Source organism: Magallana gigas, chromosome 4 (genome assembly GCF_963853765.1).
Source record: "Magallana gigas chromosome 4, xbMagGiga1.1, whole genome shotgun sequence".
Classification (NCBI taxonomy): domain Eukaryota; kingdom Metazoa; phylum Mollusca; class Bivalvia; order Ostreida; family Ostreidae; genus Magallana; species Magallana gigas.
The window spans coordinates 55,623,795-55,649,190 of record NC_088856.1 but is presented as its reverse complement, the minus strand read 5'-3'; the positions used below and the strand labels follow the sequence as shown (position 1 = coordinate 55,649,190).

The 25,396-nt window shown below is 35.9% G+C and overlaps 2 protein-coding genes and 1 long non-coding RNA gene across 5 annotated transcripts; 1 reads left to right on the top strand and 2 right to left on the bottom strand.

The window, feature by feature from the left end:
• The first annotated feature begins 1,181 nt into the window (after nucleotides 1–1,181).
• On the top strand, nucleotides 1,182–6,769 carry LOC109617990 (uncharacterized). 2 transcript variants are annotated; one of them, XR_010713449.1, is made up of 3 exons: nucleotides 1,182–1,673; nucleotides 4,911–5,024; nucleotides 6,631–6,769. It is a non-coding gene; the product is annotated as an uncharacterized lncRNA (long non-coding RNA). The 2 variants fall into 2 exon arrangements; XR_010713448.1 differs by lacking the exons at nucleotides 4,911–5,024; nucleotides 6,631–6,769 and adding an exon at nucleotides 3,716–4,395 and having other exon boundaries at nucleotides 1,182–1,413; nucleotides 1,627–1,673.
• LOC117683205 (ankyrin repeat and SOCS box protein 2) lies at nucleotides 6,155–8,808 on the bottom strand. Of its 2 annotated transcripts, none has more exons than XM_034452229.2 (3): nucleotides 8,099–8,808; nucleotides 7,465–7,759; nucleotides 6,155–7,072 (listed from the first exon to the last, which is right to left on the bottom strand). In XM_034452229.2, exons 1-3 carry the CDS (start codon nucleotides 8,651–8,653, stop codon nucleotides 6,627–6,629), a joined length of 1,296 nt encoding a protein of 431 aa, XP_034308120.2. In that variant the 5' UTR covers nucleotides 8,654–8,808; the 3' UTR covers nucleotides 6,155–6,626. The 2 variants fall into 2 exon arrangements, with proteins under 2 accessions (XP_034308120.2, XP_034308118.2); XM_034452227.2 differs by having other exon boundaries at nucleotides 6,160–7,072; nucleotides 7,456–7,759; nucleotides 8,099–8,804.
• Nucleotides 8,809–15,787: 6,979 nt separating this feature from the next.
• On the bottom strand, nucleotides 15,788–24,574 carry LOC117683207 (amidase). The gene is given in 12 exon segments (XM_066083107.1): nucleotides 15,788–16,983; nucleotides 17,324–17,552; nucleotides 17,554–17,615; nucleotides 17,809–17,871; nucleotides 18,180–18,336; nucleotides 18,745–18,819; nucleotides 19,375–19,575; nucleotides 20,384–20,523; nucleotides 20,910–21,082; nucleotides 22,623–22,737; nucleotides 23,201–23,308; nucleotides 24,490–24,574. Coding segments are annotated over 12 exon segments (1,548 nt in total). The 5' UTR covers nucleotides 24,506–24,574; the 3' UTR covers nucleotides 15,788–16,774.
• Between the last annotated feature and the right edge of the window lie 822 nt (nucleotides 24,575–25,396).

The following is a 25,396-nucleotide window of genomic DNA, read 5'->3' as shown; positions in this document are numbered from 1 at the left end:
TTAGTTTTGATAAATTCATAAATAAAAGACCCTGTAGATTTTTATATATATTATCTTTATATATTTATATTATTTGGTAATAACTTGCTTATTGCAAATGACACATACAATCCTGACAAAGTCACCAATGTAGGGAATTTGACTGAAAGGTAGGATGTGTCTTAGGTAACGCAATTGCTTGATCCTAGCGTTAGCAGACTCAACAACCCAACGTATCTGTGAAACATAATATGGAACATATAGTCATAATTATTAATAGGGTTTTCTTTTATTACTTAAATATGAATGGTACTTATATTTAGATTAGTAGGTTATTTACATGCATTAATTTATTTTACAAATATATCTTATATTGAAAGATATATTGATACTAATTATATTCCATACCTTTGTCACTAATCAACTGGTGTTTGCATTTTCTGTCGACATCTGCTTATCTCCTTTGTTCAGGAATGAAGGCATTTTGGCATTAATCCCCATCTGCTCTAGACAGTCTAAGGAATCCCTAAATCCACGATCAACCACAAATATGTCCTCCTGTACCCAGCTCCGAATGTCCTCAAGGTTGCTGTGCATTATGTGGTTAAGGATTGTAGCATCATTGTGTCATGTTGTAAACTTGAAATTGCCACTTTTGTGTATATTAATATAAGTACCATCAAGGACAAGTATTGCTGGCTGGGAAACTGTTTCACCAAGAATCATCTGGGCCAGAGGTCTTGTGTGCTCCTTAATTATCTGTTCACTGGTAACATGTCCAAATCCCAGATTTTCGGCTACAAATCCACCATTCATCAGTGCTGTCCGTATTGATTTCACACCTCTATGTACACTGGATTTGGATATGTTGAATAGAGTGGACAGAATTCGATTTGACTCCCCTCCTCTTAATTTCATTAGAAATATGGCTAAGGTTGTCCGCACTGTTCTTACTGGAGTGACCTTCACTTTCCCCTCAACATACTTCAGTAAGTCCTCAAAGGCTTTTTTTTGATTTCCAAGCAGACATTGGTAATCTGTTGAAGCAAGATTCCCACGGCTATCAAAGTCTAATCTCATCCTCTCCTTCTTTAAAACCTCATTCCGCAAAAACTTAACTAGTTCTGTGATTCCTGTCTTATTAAACAAACTTAAGTAGAATCAGATAAAGGATTGAGATCGTCTATGTTCTGTTGTATGTGGTTTGGACAGCAGCGAGCTCCAGCAGGGATGATGACCTCTTTAGTGATGAAGATGTGATGTCTTACACCTACTGGAATTACAACCAGCTTTGGACCTTGGCACTTGCACATGCAGCATGAAGCATGTCCTCTAGATGTGCTGGGAAATGGGAGAGGAATGGATGGATGACTGAATGGAGGAGCTTCAGTGGATTGACAAAATCATAATTTTCCCCTTGTTTCAATTTGTCAGGTATTTGTACCGGTATTATCTTTAAAATTCATAAAAAATGGCTGGAAACTGTAACATGAGACATACTATATAATGTATACAAGAATATGCTGCAAATCATTTATAAATTTGCAAATTTTATGTAGCTTAACAATAACACCAAAAAAAAAATGGGGGGGGGGGGTCAAAATATGCTGATGTTTTGATATGCTGTTCATTTTCTTTTTTTAATAGATAAACATTCCCTGTTGTCAAGTTCATTTCCACAATATTGAATAAAGGTAATTGTACATTGTAGTATAAAGAAATTCATTTTCATTGGTTTTTTAAAATAGTTAAAATTTTGGATCCGCACCTGTAACGGATTCTAGTTATTGCCCTTTATTGAAAAAAAAATAAATAAACAACAAACGTATATATATCACATAGAAAACAAGCTATGATTAAAATTAATAAACACCATTTATCTCTATGTGTTTTTTATCCGAAGAAGTCATTTGAAATTTTTTTTCTCGTCCTTCTGTATGAGTTTTATTGTCATTTACATGAACAAAAAGTGAAAGAATCTTGAATTAACGTTGGCCCCCCACTTTTCTGTGACCCTGTAAAAATTGAATTGAAACAAGGAAATAAACAGTGAAATTGAAGTGAAAAGTATAACCCCCCCCCCAACGGATTGGGATTTTCAGGATTATGGTAACATCCCCCCCCCCTTTTTTTGCTTCTTTTTTTTGGATGAGTCTGCTCCCCCCCCCCCCTCCCCCCCACACACACACACTTTCAAAAATGATGCTACGTGCCTGCAATCAAATTAAAATTAGATCCTTCACGCTACCGTATTTGACGAAAGCGTGGAGGATCTAATTTTGATTTGATTGTGAATGCTCACTCGTAAGTTATTTCGGCAGTTAGTCTTTATATATATATTAGATCGTTAATCTTTCATGTGCTGATCAAACAACATCATGACATGCTATAGGCAGACATTAAATGCGGTTAAAACCTCTCGGGGCACAATATTTATAAAAATGTGATTGAATTCTTTTACTTTTTACTTAATAAATCGTATAATAATATATTCTTTTTGTAGTTTATACAATATATTTTATAGTGGAGCATAATTTGTGCAATTCTTGACTACCATCCCCAGGGGCCATACTGTTTTGGGGTAAAAATTTTACAATTCATATTTTTTTTAACGAACTCTTCTTTGTCAACTGTTGGAACATCAGTGGATAAACAAGCACATGCTGATGATAAATGAGGAGGCTTCTACCAAGTTATGGCTACAGGGTCGGTGATTCTGATGTTGGAGCAGGGCTCCATTATAAGATAGTGATCGTTTAATAAGTATTCAATATTATTCATCAAGTCTTATCTATGTACCATTTGTTTTAGCAGACAAACGAAGCATAGGGTTATAATACATTTTTTTTTCGAGAGGTGGACAAGCATAGCCTACATTCTGTCCACTTAATTCTAAATGAGCAGGCACGTAGCATCAGGGGGAGAGGGCCTGCCCCCCCCCCCCCTCCCCCACTTTTTCTCGCACCAAATAGTTTTCTTAAATTTACATGGTAAAAATTGAATTATCATGGGTGTGACAATCACTGTTCATATCGAACACACCCGATTTTATTTTTCCCATAATTCTTTGCAACGTGCTTGGCCGACCCTAACAATAGGCGCTAAGTTATACCCGGCCGAGCTGTCCAGCAATTAAGACGTGCTTAGTGTGTGAAGGGGGTATCGTGTTAGAAGCCTGTGTGGCATGTTTTAGTTTCACAAGTTCAGCATTTGACGCGGACACGGATAGCTGACCGTGGTAAGTATTTATTTAGTTTGGTGTAGTTTATTTGTAAATTTTTGCCTTTTTATTAGTATTACGCAGTCGTCCTATAAAGTCACCTTGACCATTGTTCACTGTAGAGTTACCTGTGTGTTCACTGATGTGTGACTTTAGCGAGAGTGTTTAAATGGAATTCGTCTTTTTCTACAGTACAGTTTTTGCTATTGCTGTATAAAGTAACAGTGATTTAAAGGGTTATTTTCTATGCGTTATTTTATTTTACAATTTATTGTCACTTTTTCCACTTAACTACTTGGGCGGAAGTGCGTCACCGGAAGTCTCAGACGCCATATTGTTTACTGTAAACAAATAACTTAGTTACCATATACTTACAATATTTTGAGATGTTGCCTTTAATATAATACTATTTATACATTATCATAGTTTGATACTATCAGTGAGATACTTATATGATGTATTATACAATAGTGTTTTTATTATGGTGTTATGGTGTCACTTTTACACTTATTGTAGTGTCATATTGTTGATGTTGAGAAGATGACGGTGTGATGGTGATATCGATGACGATGTGATGTTGGTGATGATGACGACGACGATGATGATGGTCATGTCGATTATGATGATGATGGTGTAGATGATGTCGTTCATGGTGAAGTCGATGACGATGTGATGGTGATGTTGATGACGACGATGATGTTATGATGACGACGACGATGATGATGGTCATGTCGATGAAGATGATGTAGATGATGTCGTTCATGGTGACGTCGGTGATGATTATGAAGTAAATGATTATGGTGATGACGATGATGTCTTTTATGATTATGGTGTTGTAGGCGATGATGTTGACGATAGTGTCGATGATTATGATGGCGATGATGATGATGATGATTGTGGTGACGAAACTACTCTAGTTGTGGTTGTCCGTAGTTGGTCCAGGACTACAGCCCCGGAGATTCGGACACTCTTCTAATTTATATTTGGTCATTTGTATAAACATCATAATTTTTCTTGTTGAGTGAAAGGTGTGTGAGTGTTTGTGTGGTTTAGTGTTTATATTTCTATCTTTTCTTTCTTTCTCTTATTTTTTTTGTTATTAAATTTTGTTAAATTTAAGATGTCTTGTTGTTGTTTGGAGTAGCCTCCGCTCATCCCGTTACAATGGGGTTGCCCCCCCCCCCCCCCACTTTTTTGGGAGTATGTATAAAATTTGGAACAGACATGAGAGAAATCGAAGTTACAATTTATAAATCTACGCCACCAACCCCCCCCCCCCCCCCCCCCCCCCCCGATTAGGATTTTGAAAATTTAGGAACCTGCCTTTTCCCTTATTTTTTTTTATTTTTTGCTTGTCAAGATTTTTTGGATGAGTCTGCCCCCTCCCCCCCTTTTCAAAATCGATGCTACGTGCCTGCCTAGGAACATTCTTACGTCAAATCTTAGGAACACACATAGGTTAAATCTTAGGAAAGTTTCAAATTTTTTTTGTTTCCATTCTGAATAGTTAAATAACTTAAGAAAGTAAATTGAACTGAATTTTTTTTTTTTAAAGTATGAATTTATAGATAAAACCTGTCATTTATAATTAAAAAAAAGTTAAGTATTTAAAAAAACCGGATTCTGTACTTTAGGTTGAGTTACTTGCTAATGTAGAATATATATACATACATGTACGTATACCAGGTATATATAATATAGTTATGTACAGCTTTACCATGCTCCTCTTGATGAGGCACTAAAAATCTACGGAGATAGAATTCTAAAACTAAGCTGATTAAATCATGATAAGGAAACCAGGGCCGGGATTTTCTTACACTTACATGTAAGTACTGTTTAAGTATTTTTATGAATCCCAACCCTGGGTTCTTATAAAGACGGTCTTCAATGTATTTTAATGCACTCCGAAATGGTGGTTATATTTTATACATTTCAATGAATTATTGCTTATCAAAGAGAGATAACTTTTATTTGGATGAAAACTGTCAGTCAGAGTATACGGTATTTTACATGTTATTTGTAACGATTAGGCCACTCTCGTTTTAAAATTCACATCCATCGCATTCAATTGATAACAAATATACAGCCAACAAGTATGACTGCTTTTATTGATTTTTTCAGTATTCAATTCAATTTAATATGTATTTCATTACAATACAAAGATGTAGGGTACATTTAGCTTTTATCAAACCTTGAGCGACATCAACTAATAGAAGAATGTAACATATTTTGGTAAACAAGATTTTCTGTTACCTCACCGTTACGGAGATTGGTTCCTTGATATATTCAAAACTTTTTGGGTATCAGTCTTACAAACTATAGTTACATCTGATATGCAATTATGCGGATTTATGTTTAAAACAATATCCAGTCAAAATTCCATTTCTTTTTTACTTAAATTCAGTCCATTTAGTGTATTATATCCCACACAGAATATAAGTATAAACAATCTGGGCAGATTTGTCTCTTTTAAAGGTCATGATTATTGAAACAATAAAATGCTTTTTTTTGGTGAGTCATGAGGGATATGATCGTGGCGACAATACAGAAAAAAAATACTTAACCGCATTAGCGGGTCATTTAATTTTTTCTTCAATCATCGTTATCTTCATAACCCGAATGAATCGTCAAAGAAAGCATTTTATTGTTTATATTTACCGAAAGCAACATTACCTTATTCAAGAATATCGCTAGATGTCTTTCAAAACAAATGGGTGATACATATCAATGTACATGTTCAAAAAAATATGACAAGTCAATTATACACTAACATGTAAATAAAAAACTTAACATGCCCTTGTCTGTGATAACATTACACATCAATTAAAATAATATTTATTTAAACAATAAAATGCTTTCTATGGTGATTCATACGGGATATGAAGGTGGCGACATTACAGGAAAAATACATAACCCGCGTTAGCGGATTATGTAAATTTTTCCTGTGATGATCGCTTTAACTAATTAAAATTCACTAAATTACTGTTAATGTACAAAAGTACGTTAGCTAAAAGAAACAGCCAAATCGTCTACTGTGAGACTTTGAGTCTGGCATCGTCATGATTATTTCGTGCAGTCCGGGATTTTACTAAGGTCGCTGTAGGTTCAGACCAATCGATAAACAGGGCGTGTCGATTTCAGTCCTGTCACTTTCAGCCGCTGTAGATTTCGACCAATCGATAGATATGGCGTGTAGATTTCAGTCTGGTTGTTTCTATAGAGCTATGAATTAACTATAAGTTTCCGTAAGAAATCGAGGAAATTATGCTTGGTAGATGTAAATATAACATGGTATCAACAAAGCGCAAACTCTTACAAATGTATTTTTTGGGGTGCTTCAAATTTGTCAATTGAGTAATTTATAAATAAGTTTTTGTTAATTCATGACAAGGCTTTCATTGACCATTGTTTTATTTATTTATTTTTGTCAGTGAGCAGCTAAACAAAGCAAATCTTCCTGTAAAGACGATGGCAGAGGTAACAGTTTCACTTTGTCGTGTAAATTCTTCTGTAAAACTTTACGAATAGTTAGCGCTGAAACTTTAAACAGCGAATGAGGGTTAGATGCTAGCGAACGTAGCTGCCCTAGGGCTAGGGTATTTTCTTTGAGCGTCGCAGGGGTATCAATAGAGCCCATAGGATCGACTAGATACGGGTACTTCGATAGGTTATAGCCATAATCATATAACAGTTCAACAACGTCAAAGAAACCCAAGTGGATGGCCAGCTCACAGGGGTCAAAGTAGAACTCCTCTCTCCGCCTGATGATTCGGCCTGGGAGATTGATAGGACTGTTGTATTCAAGCAAAAGTCTGATCGTCTGGGTGTCGTGGTTACAAACGGCTGGCAAAATGGGAGTTATTCCACAGGCAACTAAAATGGACCACTTTATGCTTTAAATTTATCGTTAATCAGTTTCACTAGTACTTCAATGGAAACAACAACAATTGTTCTCATAAATATCCATTATTATTGCCTCATGACGATATTATATATAAGTCTACACTGTACGTGACATATTGGTTAGATACATGTAAAGGGTTCATATTTAATATTTTGAACTTTTCAAAATAAAATATATTAAATTAATTAAACTTATATATTAGAATTGTAAGCTTTAAGGGTCAACTTAAAAAAATTTAACATGTAGAGATTGATATAAGGATTCAAATAAAATCCAGTGACATTAAAGTCACTTTATTTTTGACGACGGTTTTAGAATGGTTTAATCATGAAAAAATGCATGTCCAACTTACATCGAATACCGGGATTCCCGCCATGATCCAAGAAAAACTTGACCAAAGTCGGGCACCTCAAAATCGAGGCCACCATGAGCGGACAGCATTCCTCACAGGTTGTCATGTTGACATCACTTCCGGCGTGGAGTAGCATCAAGACAATGGTCAGACAGTCGTCGGTACGGATGGTCCCGTCAGCTCTCACACACTGGCGGATCACGTTAGTCATTGGAGTTCTCCCGGCCCCGTCCAGAGTATTGGGGTCACCGCCCGCCTGTAGCAGAATCTGGACCGCTTCAACTTTCAGCTTAAGAGCGGCATACTGAAAAATGTGCGTTGTGTAAAAATAGGGGCTGGATTGGATGTTCATGATCGTTTTAATACTGTATAAGTCTCCTTGGGCAGAGTCCTCTAAGAAAATATTGAAAATTCTAAATATTAAATTTGAGAGCAAAATATTTTGGATTTATATCTAATTGTTTATGCCGGCCAAAATATCAGGATAATTGAAATCTTAAAGTAAATAGGCATTTTATTGACCATCCAGCCTCCTTAAGGTTCTGTAAATCCGTTAAATAATGTTACAACAGAAAATTGTGACGAACGTTACATTAATAAAAATGATTGACGATATTAGTGTATGCCTTTAGTAGATATATACTTGTAAAGCACTGCGTTTGGCCGCCAAGTCCCTCAAGTTAACTAAGGCTCCGTGGTTTATCAGTAGACGCATCATCTCTGTGTCATTCTGTACGTCAGATTTAGAACACAACAACATGAGAGGAGTAATTCCTTTCATTGTCCCAATGTTTACATCCGCGCCGTTACAAATCAACAAGTTCACCATTGTCACACAGTCTGATTCAATGGCATAATGTAATGGAGCTTTACCAAATTTATCGCACATATTGATAACATCCGGGCATCTTGTTACCAGGAATTCAACCACTTCCGTAAATTGGGGCATGATGGCGTGGATCAGTGGTGACATCCGCCATTTGTCACGTGACATGATGTCGGCCCCTCTGTCCACGAGGACCCGAATCGACTCGAGATGTCCTTTTCCACAACAGACATGGAGAATTGAGCTTGAACTGATGTTCTCCATGTCGTCATAATATTCATTCGGATTGGCCCCGCTGTCCAGAAGTTCTAAGATTTTGTCCGCATTATTTTCACACACAGCGTGGTAAAGCTCTGCTGCTTTGTCAACCATTGTATATGTGAGGAGTACTTGACCGAACCACCGTCTGTAAGCAGTCGGAGCTCCAATTAATGGTTGTGTTTATCGTCATCCTCAACAGATTTCTATAAATAGCTCTCTGTATACAGACTCTGTGTTATCATGGACCCAGGCATCTTACCAAGTCAAGGGTTTCTGATCCGCTCCTCTCTACAAAAAGCGGAGCGGATCAGAAACCCTTGACTTGGGAAGATGAGATCCAGGGGGCGTTTCCAAAGACAAAAAAAACAACAACAACCCCCCCCCCCCCAAAAAAAAAAAAAACAAAACAAAACAAACAACTTCTTTTCGAAGATAAATCGACAAAGCTTGTCTTGACTAACAGTTTACTTTAAAAAAACCATAAGCTAACAAGACATATGCATGTGATATATATGGAATGCATCAGTGTACTGGGCTTACTCGACCGATAATATACCGTAATCAAATGATTTCCTGAAATGTTGGCAAAGCTTGTGCGGTACTCAAAAAGTGTCTTAAAACCTCAAGACACCGTAAATTACGAGTTAAATGTCGGCTACTTTTGGCATAGCACAACGGGTGAAAACATTATAGTATATATATTGCTTCCATCAATTAATGGTGATTTTTAATAAAAATACACATACCTATGAATTAAAGAAATACGTGTACAATTGAAATCGATGAAAGGGAATATATCCAAGAAATCGTCATTGAACAATTATCCCTTTTCACTCATAAAATTTCACAGAAACGAAATCAATTTTCTTACGGAGATTTATAATGGGAAATGTTTACATCTTTTCTCCATTCGGAAGTACTCGGGATACCTCGCGCAATTTTTTTACGTTATCATCCGGGCTTATTAATGGCGGTTGCAATGCAAACTCTCCGTAGACTTTCAATTTTGGGATGTGTATTGAAGCCTGAAGCGGTAGAGGGGGCTTTTCAAAACAGATAATCTGGACATTTTTCATATTAGCAGATGAACGTTGTTTGAGCACAAAGGTATTTACTATGATTGAAATATCAAGCAAAAAGTGATGGAAGCAAAAACTCGGGACAGAGTATAGAGAGCATTACGGGACATAGACAAAATCAAAGTACTGAAAGTACTGTTAGACGGTGGCGTCGTTTGAAATTGGCATATTACATGTAACAATGAGTGATTATGATCATAATTATTTTTGTCGAAAACCGCGGCCAGTATCGCATACATGCACTAATACTTAACGCGTACTCGCACAACTGGTCGTGAGTTTCCTACATGGATAATTCTGTGGAAATCGTAGCTGTGATCGCAATCCACACTTTACAAATGCTGTGTCTCTTGGTCGTCATCTTTTGGGAAAAAGCCAAAGATTTATCACAGTAGTCTTTGTCGTATAGAAGTTTGTATCTATATTTTGTATCAATATGTTTGTATCTATATCAGTTGACATTAAAACCCCGTTTGAATGGTTGGCACCACATATTGAATGAATAAATCAAATCCAAAGCGATTTCATCACAATACACCCAAATATTTGATTGCTTGAAGGGGAATTTTGGTTTTTTCCCTTTTGACCTTTGGGTTGACCCCGCAAAGGGGAACAACTTTTGAAAAGTGTGGATTGGACTATTGTGCTTTAAATATATTGTAGAATTCTCAAAGTAACGTGAAGAAATAAAACTTTGGTATGATAAAATACCTATTTTTACTAACTATTTGGGCATATATATAGTATGTTAATTGTCCCTCTCGATAGTATATTCCCTCATTTTCTTCACGTGGAAAAAGTTGCAGTCTTGTGGATCATCACATTTGCTTTTTTTCCTCATAGTCAGTTAATACATTTAGGTGTAAAGAAAACAGAATGGGTTTACAAGAACCTGTTTGATAAAACTGGTATTGCTTTTGGAATGCACGTCATCATGAAACAGAAGAGTAAATCAATATTTTATCTTCGATTTTAGTGGATTATTTCCATTTGCTCACAACGAAAGTGAATGAAAATTCAAAAAAACTATCATACAACAATTGGTCGCGGCAGTTTCATTAATCAACGTTTTAAACATTTGTTCTATTGTATTTAGCTATAGATTTATTCAAATTATTTTAATGAATTCGGGAAAGTCACATGTATATTTTATCGCTTCTCAGTACACTTTAACACGCATAAATTACTTGCTACATTAAACTTTTCTAGTAAACTTACAACAAATATTAATTAATTATACAAAATTAGTTTTTTAAAACACCAAACAAACAAAATTCAAGCTGAACGCACGTTTTTCTGACCGTACAGCTGTGTATATATAAAGAAGATGCCCTTTTGGTTTAGTCGTAAAATACAATTTCAAATTTAGCATTTTATCAAATAAATATATTTGATATGTTATTATACAAGTTTATAAAATGGTAATTTCTAACTATATTCAGTTTGAAATATTTCAAAACGATAAGAAAAAAATAATAAATCTTTAAGTTTTGGTGGTATTGAACCCACAACCTAAAAACCCAAGTTCTATAAAGTTTCCTAATGGCTGGTGCTCTAACCACTGAGCCATTTCATTCACAACACACGTGCGTTGTTTAAATGCTATATGAGACTATGACCACGGATTTACGGACTTGTATTATATTTCTAAAACGTTCAATTGTTGAGCTACAAAATGACATTTTTGAACTGTAGTGGGTCATCTCTTCACATTTTTGTTGACTACAATCGGTTTAAATTCCATTGAACCACATTTAGACTGTAAAAAAAAAATATTGAGCTCAGACCCACTCTATGAAAAAAATGCATTGAAGTTATATAAAAATTGCACGATTAGGAGGTTTTGACACGCATACGCCAGTTTAAATCAATATATTGCAAGTATTTAGAATATTTAAAGATTACAACCCGATGTTACGGTAATTTATTTATTTTATTTAATGATATTTTAATTTTGCCGTATCTAATCATTCCTCATATGGGCATTTTACACGCCTTATTCACCCATCTTCTTTGAATTTATTCTTTGCATGTACTAGACAATAGATCTAGGGTACGCAAATCCCGGCAATATTTTCGGAAAGCTATATTTCTGTAGCTCAGCAGAATTCTACAGTCATCTATGAAGCACATTTTATGCCTTCATGTTTCATTATTTATCGCAAATATAGCATGGATGTATACGCTACGGCCGATGTAGCATTGCGTGTGTGTATTTCAATTGAGAGTCGCAACAAACTGGCGCATTTATATAGGCCCGCCTATTTGTAAATGCATGTTGACAAAATGATGCCAAAGCTGCTTGGTCCGATTTTGTATTAAATTTTATGCACGCTTTTAAACGATGGCTATGCTTAGTATATGTATAATAATAGACATTGCAGTAGTTTAACCCGTTAATTATGCCTAATTTTAATGAAGAAAAATACGTACAAAATTTGCTAACAAAACAAACGACATTAAAAGGTACCGCGTTATTTCGCCTCATGTTAAATTTCACCCCTGACGACGAGACGGGTATGGTTGTATTACGACTTTGACATAGCTTTAAATATAGGTCGAAATGATCAGACAAATTACAAATAAAAATGTGTACGTTTTGTTCGCTAATATTTCCAAAGTCTACTTTCTTTACAATCGATGCATAGCATGCGGGTTGAATAACCCCAATCATTCGGGGGACGAAACCAAGCGGTTTCCTTTTCTAAACATTCCCGTGATGCATTTTGATTTGTTTTTTCGTTTGCCAAAAGAGAAATTATTTTTATTTACTTTGAATATTTCTAACATTGGAAGGAGATTGATTCTGCTGGTGTAAATAGGAGAAAGTCCATAACTTTCTAAGATAAATGATTTGTATGGAAAAAATTTTGATACTGTAATTACAAAAAAATCGGACCAAGCAGCTGTAAAAAAAAGCTTGGAAACAAATGTCGAAGAAAGTTCATAATAGAGTTGTACTCGCGAGTTAAAAATTATTTGAGAACAAACGGGGCGATGTTTACGTACATATGTAAATAATGTTATCTGTTAGTGAAAAAATGCCCCCAAACCAAAGAAAAGATTCTCTAATGCATTTAGCAGGGACGGGCGCATATAAATTAAAGTCACTATTTGTACTTCGCTTATCGAATTGCGTTATTCAGTTCATTGTGAAAAAATTCGACAGAAACTGTTAAGTTATTAAAATTATTATATCTTACATTACCGTTCACAATGTACCATAAATTTATATGGAATATCGCATGTTTTTTTCTCACAAAAAAGCTAGCGTTTGCTGCAAATTAGAGATGCACGAGCTGACACGCTGTGAAATCCATAAGACGTTTTACAGAATATGTAAAAAAAAAAATCTGAACAAAAAATCTTTGAAACATCGTAAAGTGTAGTTTATAAACATTTAAAATGGCGACTAGATTTGCACGTGAATTTTACAATCCGACCACAGGGGCTCGACACGAAGTTTTTTCAACCTTTTATATATACCACCTCTATACTATAAAATACACAAGGGAGGAATCAAAACTCGAAAAAATCGCTACCTTCCGATTTCGGTCGCCTCTTATTAATTCTTCTCGGACGTTAAACCCTGCATTCTAGGTATCATTAGATCGGGAAAGGACCATAGTTTTTAGGAATACCTGCAAAATTTAAACATCGGCAACAACTTTAGAAGTTTTCACGCATTTTCTTCCAGTTTACTCTCCGGTGACCCTTTCTTCGATCAGATGTCGCGCTCTCATTGGTCAATTCAATGTTGCTCAAGATAACTCGTACGCGGACTTGTATTTCAGAGGGATTTTCAAACGATATTCAAACTTGCTTTGATGCAAGAAATACATAGTCACGTCCTACTGAATGTCCGAGATATTGTTAAAATATTTCTACATAAATATGAAAATTAATACATATACTCACCACGTAATAAGAACTTCTTCACTCATCATTTGAATATCCCTCTAAAATACGAGTCAACGTACGATTTATCTTGATCAACAAATTTAACCAATGAGAGCGCAAGAATAAATTTGGTGCGCAACATCTGATCGAAGAAAGTGTCACCGGAGAGTAAACTGGAAGAAAATGCGAGAAAACTTCTAGAATTGTTGCCGATGTTTAAATTTTGCAGGTATTCCTAAAAACTATGGTCCTTTCCCGATCTAATGATACCTAGAGTGCAGGGTTTAACGTCCGAGAAGAATTAATACGAGGCGACCGAAATCGGGAGGTAGCGATTTTTTCGAGTTTTGATTCTTCCCTTGTGTATTTTATAGTATAGAGGTGGTATATATAAAAGGTTGAAAAAACTTCGTGACGAGCCCCTGTGATCCGACGTCGATTTGCGTGTTTGAGAGAAAGTCAGCAGCAAGTAAAGCGTCAACATCTGCAGTTAATATTGTCTGATGAATATTGAGGTGCCTGTAATAAAATTAATGTTTCTACAGACTGAGTGAGGTACAAAAATAAGGTACATTGTAAATCACAGGTCAGTCGAAAATTTAACACATTTGTATCGTAAATTTAAAGTTTTTTGTGTGTTTGAAAACACATGCACACTTGTAGAAGAAACTGTGCCATTGATCGTTTGAAGTTCAATAAAATGTAATTTATGTAATATTCATTGTCAGTATCTGTTGTGAATTCTACAACAACAAAAATTATGCTGCTCAACTAAAACTAATGCGTTGAAAATGGCTGAATTTATCGAGGAAGCATAATTGCTGAAATATGAAATGGCAAACCAGTTTAAATAGTGTGTTTCTGACAATTATTTATAACATAAAAAAACAAGAAGCAATTATTGTGAGATCTCTTGACCAATTATCGCAGTGATATAGTTTATGCAGTCCTGATACAGAGTTAAACGTCAAAACTAGCAGTTGGTGCTTATATTTAATTATTAATACCGCGTAAGCAGATAGGGTAACGGCCCATTTAAAATAAAACACAATTTCATACATTATTTAAATGTATGTACAAAATAATTAGCAGCTATAATGCTTAAAATATCTGATAAGATTAAAATTAGTTCTCATACTGAAATCGACACGTAGATAAAACAGTGTCTGTATAACACTGCATAAATGTACCCAACAAGAGTTATCGTTCGTTATCCGCTAGGGTCCCCGTGAGAAATACTCTTCCGGTCAGGACCGTAGCAATAGACCGTGGCTATTTATAGCCACCGTCTAAAAAATTGTTTGATGAATCTGTAAGTTTAGCTCGTTCTTTTCCCCGCGCCCACTGGTTCTTAGAGCTCGCCGGCGCGCGCTGGCGAGCTGTGCTCGCTATTATGGTAAATGTACATGCATTGTATTTGTTACTTTTAGGCACGCATTTTATATGGAGTAAATATACGTTAATGAAATTCCGGATATATTAAGAAACTGGCGACACACTTGAAATGAAGTAAATTATATTGAAGTGCGCTAGTTTTTTTTTCTGTTATATAGGTTTGAAGTTTTTAACGCAGTGAACAACACACATCAGTATTAGAACTATTGGAGGTTGATTCATTAATGTTATTAGATCTCTTAGAGATTAATTATTGGATCTATTTAAGTTTGATTCATTATTTTATCAAAAGTTTATCGTAATATGCGCAGGATATCAATCATGGGGTAAATGTTTGATATTCCACTGTGTGTTCTTACGCCAGGTGACGTCATAACTAAACATTACGTAGCTGCAGGCGGATTATTAACGTAGAATGAAAAAATAACAAAACAACTCATTTGAAAAGTGTAGAGTTATAAATGAGAAGCATTTAAATTATAAATGCGATTTTATTTTCTTCCAAGAATTTATAAAAATATGCTAAAAAATGAAATGTTTGTTTATTAATCTTTAAGGAACTTTTTTTCCGTGCGTAAAGTTGTTGACGTCTTGTAGTAAATATGTTGTGCGGCTAACAATTATAATTTTATAGAAAAAATGAGATTTAACCAAAAAATGAGGTAAAACATGTGATAGAAAGAATATCTCATGATTTGCGATTTTATATGATTTTTATCCAACTCGTTGTGTGTTTTCTATCCTTTTGCCAAGGCTTGGGGATAGAAAATACACAACTCGTTGGATAGAAATCATATACAATCGCAAATCATGAGAGATCCTATATAGATCTATTAGAGTTTTATTAACAAGGAAAACAAGTAAAAAGAAATTTTTACGACAGATATTTTAATTTCGCCGATATTACAGTTAACTAGATGCAAGGTTATTCAAAGGCCAATACAATATTTAGTTCAAAGGTTCATGGTTGGGTAACACATGTGTGAGAGGTGAACATTCTATGAAGCCAAATAAAAAAACCCAACACAATAAACACGGTATGTCGTTATTTAAGTAATAAGGAATCATTCTTTGAATAATATGAGGTGATAATAACGATCGGGGTGTGGTCAAATCCAATAAAGCCCGATAGGCTTTATTATAGATTTGACAACGCTCCGACCGAAATTATCACCTCATAATATCCAAAGAACGATTCCTTATTACTTATATTCATATTATTTTCAAATCATACACTTTAAAACCCCTATTTTGTCACGTAGCACATGCTGTGTATTACTACGCGGTGCAGCCAATACCGTTCGTCGGTTATGGTATGAGACACGCCCATTTTGTGCCACTCATGTTTAATGGAGTTATTGGGTTCAAACTTGATTCGTAATGTAATCACAGATAAAAAGAGTTGAAAATGTAAAGAAAAATATCCAAATGGAAATAAACACATTTTTGACATTCAGAAAGTGATTATAGAGTAATGGGTAATATTTAAGGCAACCCCACAAAATGTGTATCTACAGGTTCACGTAATGCTTAACGGGAATAATACAATATATATAACATGTAAAGTATAATTGAAAAGACATGTACATAATGTAAGACATCTACCCAATTGCGTAAATGTTAAAGAGTTTTTACACGAATATATCTAAATTGAGAAAAAGAATCCTTAAGCAGCGATGTATTGAAATTGTCGCTAGAGTATAAACGTAACAGTATGGTACAGTACATTAATGTAAGGATCCAACAAGATAATTTTGATTTTACAAGCTTGTCTAGAATATGATATCAACATGAAAATGGCACGCATCCAAGTTTTTCAATAATGTCTTGTAGACTTGGGGAGTATATACCACGCGAATTACTGAGGCTTCTCCTCAAAGGTTTTCTCGACGGCTCGGGCGACCTGTAGAACCGTGAGGTCATCAAACATTCTGCCCACTATCATCATCCCACAGGGCAATGCGGGCAGACCCTCGCTGAGGCCGGCGTTGACACTGAGGGCGGGGTGCCCGGTGGCGTTGAACGGTGCAGTGTTCCTGATCATGTCCAACTCCAGTTTGAGAGTCTCTGCAACACACACATTCATGACTGTGTAACAATATCATAATAACTCGACTTAAGCAACTCTGAAAGATAAATGGGATAATTTTTCAATAAGACTAAGCATAATATTATTATAACATAAGCCCTTTAACGACTTTGAGAAGATTGATTTTTTTCATAACAAAAACGTTTCAAAAGTTGCAAGCTTGTATAATACACAAACATATTAAAACATGGCGAATGATTTTTGTTTCGTTCTTGTTAACAAAACAATTTCAAAACTTGTATTAAATTCTGACTAAAGTCTCTTTTTGAATATGGTTATTGGGCCGGGAGAGATAGTTCAGGTAGAAGAATAACGAACCGTATACGGAATGTTCTTTGTATGGAAGTTTGAATGCCTTGGCTGGAAGTGTGGGCATGACTATGACGTCATAATCCTTAAGAATTCTGTTGTACTCCCTCGTCAGATGCTGGACTAGATTCTGGGCTTTGCCGTAAAACTTGTTCTGGTAATTCCTCTGCATGTACTCAGAAAATATCATGACTATTTTGACCGGTAGGGGGCAGTCGAAAGGTCGAAGGTTATATATATGCCCCCGCCAAGGCCTCTTGCAGTGGGAGATCGTATGAACCCTTCCAGTTGTAACCATGTCCTTTAAAGAAATTCAAAAAAGAATGTTCATGGATATTTACCAGCAATAAAGAAAAACGATATAATAGTCCTCAAAAATTAGATCACATGCCTTTTAAAATAAATGAATAAAAAAACATATAACTCGATATTGATTAAACTGAAGAGACAATCGAATCGGACAAAGAGATTTCACGAGATTTAGGAATACGCACCGTTTCCTTTAATCATCATTTGATAGGTCCCCTCAAAGGCTACCGGTGTCCAAATGGCTAAACCTACATGATACACAGCAATGTTAATAACCTTATCCATGAAATCAAAATGACAGTGACTGTAGTACTTTTGACGAAAGTAACTTCTTTCGTTTTTATCTATCATATATGTATATGCAGTATCAAACACAATCTACTGGTGGGGTACACTTTGTACGTGTATGTAACAACATATTGGGACATTAATTACTACATTAATTTTACACTTTCGTTTCCTTTTGATTAGGTATATTCACCGTACAATGTACATATCTATGAAACCTGATCAAAAAGTTGTAATTGTATTCTATATATAAGCATGGTCGACCCACCGTCCATGTGGATAGGGAGGGAGACGTCAGACACCTCCGCCCCCGCCTCCTTCAGGGTCAAGGCCCTCTGTCTGACGACCCTCGCTAAGTCTTCTTCTACATCCACAAATCCCTCAGTCAGAATTCCGATCTTCTTTCCTTTGATCCCGTCGTTTACCTGTGAAACGATAAATGAAAAAAACTATGGTACCTGACTGACTACAGAAATATATCGGATTGACCAATCTCATCGATGGCGAGGCGACTCTCGATCTGCTCGTGGATTTAACATACTTCATATTCCGAGGTCGGTTAGCGTGTTTGAGAGAAAGCTGGAGGCAAGTAAAGCAACGACATCACTAGTGAATTGTTTGAGGTGTGGTAGAGTCAGTAATCTAACATTCCTACTACATGTAGCTCTGGCTAGTGCGTTAACCCTTTAGCTGGATCGGTAGTGTGCTGGATGTGCATGCCAGAGGACCTCGGTTCAAAGGCCAGCTGAGGCAATAAGTGTTTTTGATATAGAAGAATTAGGCACAAATTGGTTATCACCCAGTCAGACCGTAGTGAGTTAACATGTACCTACCAGTTTCGAGTAGGGTGGGTGGGGTACTGCAGGGAACTGGCGAGGGTCATTCCCGTCATCGTAGCCAGCAATCACCTGTAACACAATGGGAGATCCATTTCACCGACAGAAAATACACAACAGCAGAATTAACTGAGGTAAGAAAAAACTCACATCACACAATTAGACAAAGGTAGAATGATCACCAAAATACATCATGGATCATGGACAATATTTTTCTTTTACAAATTAAAGACAATGGATACCTGTAAATAAGGACACTGGCATGTCGATCCTCTATTAGAGTATGAGTTTTGATGGACTACAATTACCCGCCAGTTGTACATTAAGGTTGAGCTTCATTGCATTGTTTGAAACAATTGTTATCAACGTATTCAAACTAATTACATTTCCTGTCACACTGACCGGTAAGATAGTTTAAAAGAACTTTTTGATGTAAATGAGATAACTTCCTTAAAATGAATACGATTAATACTCTACACTTCTTTGGAGAAGTGTCTCTGAAAATCTCTTCTTGGGGGAGAAGAAATAAGGGAAGGGGGGTTTTATCACCAGGGGCTAGCTTAAAAAATCGCAACGTTGATGTATCAAGTTTGTCGTACGTGAATGAAAAAGCACTTCACATTTTACCTCTAGTAAAGCGGCACAGTCCTCCACAGTCCTGGCCATGGGGCCGGCATGGTCGATCGTCTTCTCTATTGGCATAATGCCAGTGTATGGCACCAAACCATAGGTCGGCTTTAATCCCACAATTCCACACCAGCTGGCGGGGATACGTATGGATCCGCCTTGATCTCCTCCAATAGCAACATCTACTACTTTTCTTGCAACCTATAGAATAATAAAAAAGTATGTTGATGAGGGTTTTTTGGTCTACTTTTTCCGAATTATCATAACCAATATGTGATTAATGGCGTTTGCTCACATGACATTGAACCTACATGTATATATAAAAAAAAAAACAAGAGCTTAAGGCCAATAACTCACATCGCTCACCCGAACAACAGTTCTTTGTATCACTCTATTTTAATGCAGTTTTTAAATATGTTCCCCATATAATCTAAAGTTATTTTTAAAATCACCCTTGGGGACCCAGCAATAGTCTTGCGGTACAATGTAAACTATTGAGAATCTTCTTTTTCTTAGAATTCTTGCATTGTGTTATATCACAAGTTGCAGCATTGTAGTTCTTGAGAAGAGGACTTTAAAAATTTTCCATATAGATTTTTGTTAAACTTTGAACCCTTAATTGAGCCCCAGTATTAGTCAGTTGGTCACAATTTTAATAATTTAGAATCTTCACTAAGAATACAAGCTTTGGTGTTAAAGTTGGCATTTCTGGTGTAGTGGCTCTTGGGAAGAAGATTTTTAAAGACACAAAGCCTAGTTTCACTGTTTCACAATTAGCTCCCTTTTAAAAAGGGTTCTGTCCTTAATTTCAACAATTTAGAATCCTCTTTCCACGAGGATTTTGTGTACTATGCTTGGTAAAACTTGGCCCAGGGGTTATAGAGAGGAAGTCAAAAAAAAGAAAAGTTTACAGACGAATAGACACACGGGCGGACAGAAGGACGATGGACAACGGTTGAGCAGAAAAGCTGAAAGCGGTGAACTAAAAAAAATAAAAATCCCGTATTACCAGAGACCCCGAGCCCGAGCTAGAACCACCTGCGCTTCTTGTCGGATCGTGTGGATTTTTGACTGGACCGGTAGAGGAAGTGCAGCTATTTCCGGAGAAGCATAAGTCCTCGCACACAGATTTACCCAGAATGCGACCTCCTTGAAAAAAGGTTTATAAACGAATTAATGTCGAGGTCTCATGCATTGTACTCATGACAATTTTACATACATTTTCGCAGGTTCAAAATCAATCGACCCCCCCCCCCCTCTCTATCTCTCTTACTTTTATAACGGTTTGGGAGACAAAATGACGGACCAGACTGGTATTCGAACCCGGGCCACCTGAATCTTTATTCATGTGCTCTACCAACTGAACTATCTGGCACCGGTATTCCCACAGGCCTGACCGTCACACCCCTCCCCCTTGGAGTGATCATCGAGAGGTGTGGTCCGTCATCATTTCTCCCATCCCTTTACACTCTCCTTTCTGTACGTCAACAACGAATGCAAAGTTGACCCCCCCCCCCCACACCCCCGGTAGTTACCTGCATCCAGTATCCTGGTCACTACAGTGGCGTCTCTGTCGGGCACGAACCCCTCCAGGAGCTTACTTCCGTTCATCATTGGGACCCCCGCCACAGTCACATTGTCTTTAATGGCCACAGTTTTTCCCGCCAAAAGTCCTTTCTCCGCTCCTTTGATGTCACATCGGTAATACCTAACAATACAGGTAGTATTTCTTCAAAAACATTGAAAGCATAAATGTGAGAAGAAAGATCGTTGATTCTTAACTATAAATATATACAAGTACTTTAACTTAGAAATAAATATTTAGTTTAAAATGAAATTGTCAGAAGTTAAATTCTTATTTATCTACATTTTTTAGTGTCTTTGTTTGTGATAACACTACGAGTTGTATTTACAGTCCAATGAATTCAAATGACGTATTGTTGGGGTGCAAGCGGGTTTTGCATGACTAAAATAGAATTGAAATCATAGAAATATGTCAACATTCTAATATTTATTCGTCCAAATGCTAAATATTATATAAATATAAATAATACAGAATCATTCTTTGAATATCATGAGGTGATAAATTCGGTCGGAGCGTGGTCAAATCTATCATAAAGCCCCTCGAGCTTTATTGGAGTTGACCACGCACACACCAAAATAATCACCTCGTAATATTCAAAGAATATATGATCTCTTATTTCTTAAAGTAAGATTAAAATATTTAAGGTCTTGATTTTAATACGTATTTTCCCCGAAAAATATGTTTGAATAAAAATAAAATCAAAGTATAAAATATCCTCAAATGAGAGACAAACCAACAGCCTTAATTAGCAATACATGACATATAGTTATAAATACGTAATAATGCATCAGTCATTCAATACCAAACCTAGCTCTTTTTGTGAACATGTACACGTAATATGGATGTTTATTACATACTTAGTAATAAATACAAGTTGTTTGCACGTGTGATACAGATGACATCACAAAATCCGTATCGGCCTCGGGGGCTGATACAGGTTATCAGCCCTTCAGGGCTGATACGGATCCGTATCACACCCCTTGCGGAACTCCTCTGCCTTTTTTCGCTTCGGCATTTTTGCATGTTTACAGAGGAAAAAGAAAACATTTTCAGTTACAGTCGACATTTTAAGTGCAGTTGAAAACTTCAAATGCTAGCAAATGTTTTAAAGCAGTCAACTTTTAAACCTGATGAATTTCCGCGCTCTGTAGCTTCATGTTTGTTAAAACAAGAACTCATATTTTTACTAAATACATGTACATGTCCAGACTTTTTTCAAATGATATGAATAATCAATTTCTTCAATGTGATGGGTTTTCTTTTTAAATTTATTACTAAGTATGTAATAAATATAATAATAGATACCCTTTTCCATATCACGGCTTGTATCAGTCCTCGACCAATATCAATCCTCGGGCCCTCGGCCCTCGGGCTGATATTGAAGTCTCGGGGTGATACAAGCTGTGATATGGAAAAGGGTATGTATTATTCTCTCTATATCATATACATATAGCAGGTATGATATACATGTACGTACATGCACGGACCCAGAAACTGCACGGGAAGGGAGAGGGGGTCCGTGGCCTATTTTTGGGACCTTTACTATATGAATTTAATAAAATTGAATTTTCAAGGGGGGGGGGTCCGAAGTCACCCCAATCCCCACCCCTAGATTCACGTATGTGATGTACTAGTACATGTAGATCAATATATAGATACAAACCAGGAGTCGTCCTGTGTGTCTCTATACCCGGGGGTTCTGGGGTATTTGACGGTGGGGGTCGGTGCCGTTAACTCGTAAACCCTCTGGTAGTCTTTACAGGTGCCATCACAGAACTCTACATACAATAATAAATCAAGAAGACAATACACTGGACACTGTAATTATACAAAACACAGATACATTTATATTATAAAACCAACTCAAGTCAAGGTACGGCCTCTGTGAATATACATGTATGTATGTCTAAGATTAGAGAAGATAAAAATTATGATACATTTTGCATCGGTGTCGTGCAAGAGGTTTTAATGAATGTCTTAGTACTCTCTTGAAAGGGGAGTTTCCGTTGGCTTGTTGTCTAGATTTTTGTTGATGCATGATTAAAGGAAATATTTTCAACACCATTGTTCTTGGCTTCTATTACATAATTCTCCAATCCTAAAACTCAGCTGTCCCACAATTGACAACATTTTTCCTCGCTCTTGTTAATATGCAAAGATGGCAATTTTGAACGCTACATGTATCAATCAAGTTGTGTTATCATATGTGTATTAATAAATTATTTTATCATAGTTAATTACCATAGATGGCGCTAGTCTCTTCCGGTGTGAGTTTCAGCCTTAGATCCTCTGATATCGATTTGATATCCTCCTCTGATATCCGTACAATGGCGGCACTCTTTTGAAGTTCTGCGGTAAAAAAATATAAAAACGCACAAAACGTTCGCAAAATAAGATAAAATTATCAAAAAATGATATATCAGGGTCTATCTAACTGTGGAACTGTGTTTGTTTAATTATTACTTTTAAAATATCAAACTATTACCCTTTAGTTATTTAAAAAACCCAAAAACTTTCAATATTAAAATATATAATATTTCGTTATAATTATTCAGACAATCATTAGCTACTGTATCACATAAAACTCAATGGACCGCATTTGTTACGGTCTGTATATTTTACAACTGTTATTGAATCTTTTGAAGTTTGGGTTGAAGAGTTTTTGTTGTTCACGCTTCGTCATTTCACAAAATACACGTGCATGTACGCGTTCATTTGTGTTCTCGTCGCAGATAACGGTCCCATTTTGTTTTTGACCGTACCAGCAGGTTTCCATACATACTTTCCAATGTTTGTAAACACGTTTGTTCACTTTCTACAGTTTTATTACTTTTACACAAGTGTGGTCTGTAACAGTTACAGAGATGTCAACGTTTACTTTCACTGGCTTTTTTTTTTTAATTCAAACTCGAAAAAGCATGATGTCGAACATTAAGGACATGAACGTTAGGTCGTGTAAAAAATGTATATATATTCATATATATAAGGCCTACTATGTACACATAGGTCTATGCTCACAGAACCTTAACCTGCACCCGCTTCACGCGCTGGAAGAGTGCATTTTTAAAGCTCTCACAGTATAAAGCAAGACGCATTTAAAGAAATTTAAAAAAAAAAGGATTGTAATATGTTATTTGGAAGATTGCAATACTTTCAATCTGCTGATAAGGAATGCATGACCTAGTTTCAGAAAAAGGTCAGGGTTGACTTGGAAGTAAGATCACACGCTGCAGCTCCTGCTTATCACGGGCGACGTATTAGTTCAAATGCTATTATAATATCAATATTTGCCCTATCAAAATTTTAATTCGAATTCATATTTTGATCAAATTTCGTTGGTTATTTATAAAGACGCAAATTTGCATTTTGAATGTCTTGCAGAATTTAACGCAATTTTGCCCAAAAAAATCTTTCCGAGCATTATCGTACACACAATAGACCCTGTGTTTGGAAATATACAGATGTTTACATCATAAAAAATAGACGTCGCATATCAACTTAAGGTTATTTCATTATGACATATTCACTACCTGGTTCTCCCGACATTTTTCATCAGCAGGGCAATTTGAAATGTATGGTGAGTCGTACAGGTAAATTAAATTTAAAGATGTCAGATGATGTTTCATAATATATATATATATGCTACATATTGATTTCACGCAAGTGTCATGTTGTAAAGTTTGTATTTTATTTCCACTCGGCAAATTCAAAATTTACAACATGACAAAAGCGTAGAAATTATAAAATTTATAATCAGTAAAAATTAAGTACTGTACGTTATTTGCCTACATGTAAATGCGCATACCCGGATATTTTTTTCGGGGGGAGGGCGTCAGAAGGAAATTTTGTTTTCCGGAGAGGGGTTGTTTTTCTCGGGGAGTGGGAGAGGGTCCGAACCTCTCTTCAGAAATTTTACTTAAAAAATGTTGTAAATTTTAAAAGAAATGAATTTTGCAGGTGCCCCTCTCCTAGATCCCCGCATGTACTTGCTATTATTGCTTTCAAAAACATATTTTGAAATCTATATAAAAACATTACAATGTTTTCTGTCAAATACGACATTACAAAACAAAAAAATCATGAAGTCTCTCTGAATTTTTCAAGAATATTTTTATTTTATTGCTAGCAAATGTAACTGTGGTTGCTGTGTTTCAGAAATGGGGATCTTGGTTGTCATTTGTGCATACAATTTATTTTATTTAAGAAATGAATTCAATATTTATTTGTTTTATACGATATAAAATGGTTTGGGGCAGTTTACGCTTTATAAACCGCAAACCGGTTTATAAAAAAGCGTAAACTGTTTCAAACCATTTTATATCGTATATAAAAACTAATAAATATTGAATTCATTGCTTATAATTTAATTTGTTACTCTTCATTGTAGATAAAAACGGACCTTTAAAATGACGTAAAATTGTACAAAATTCAAACCCA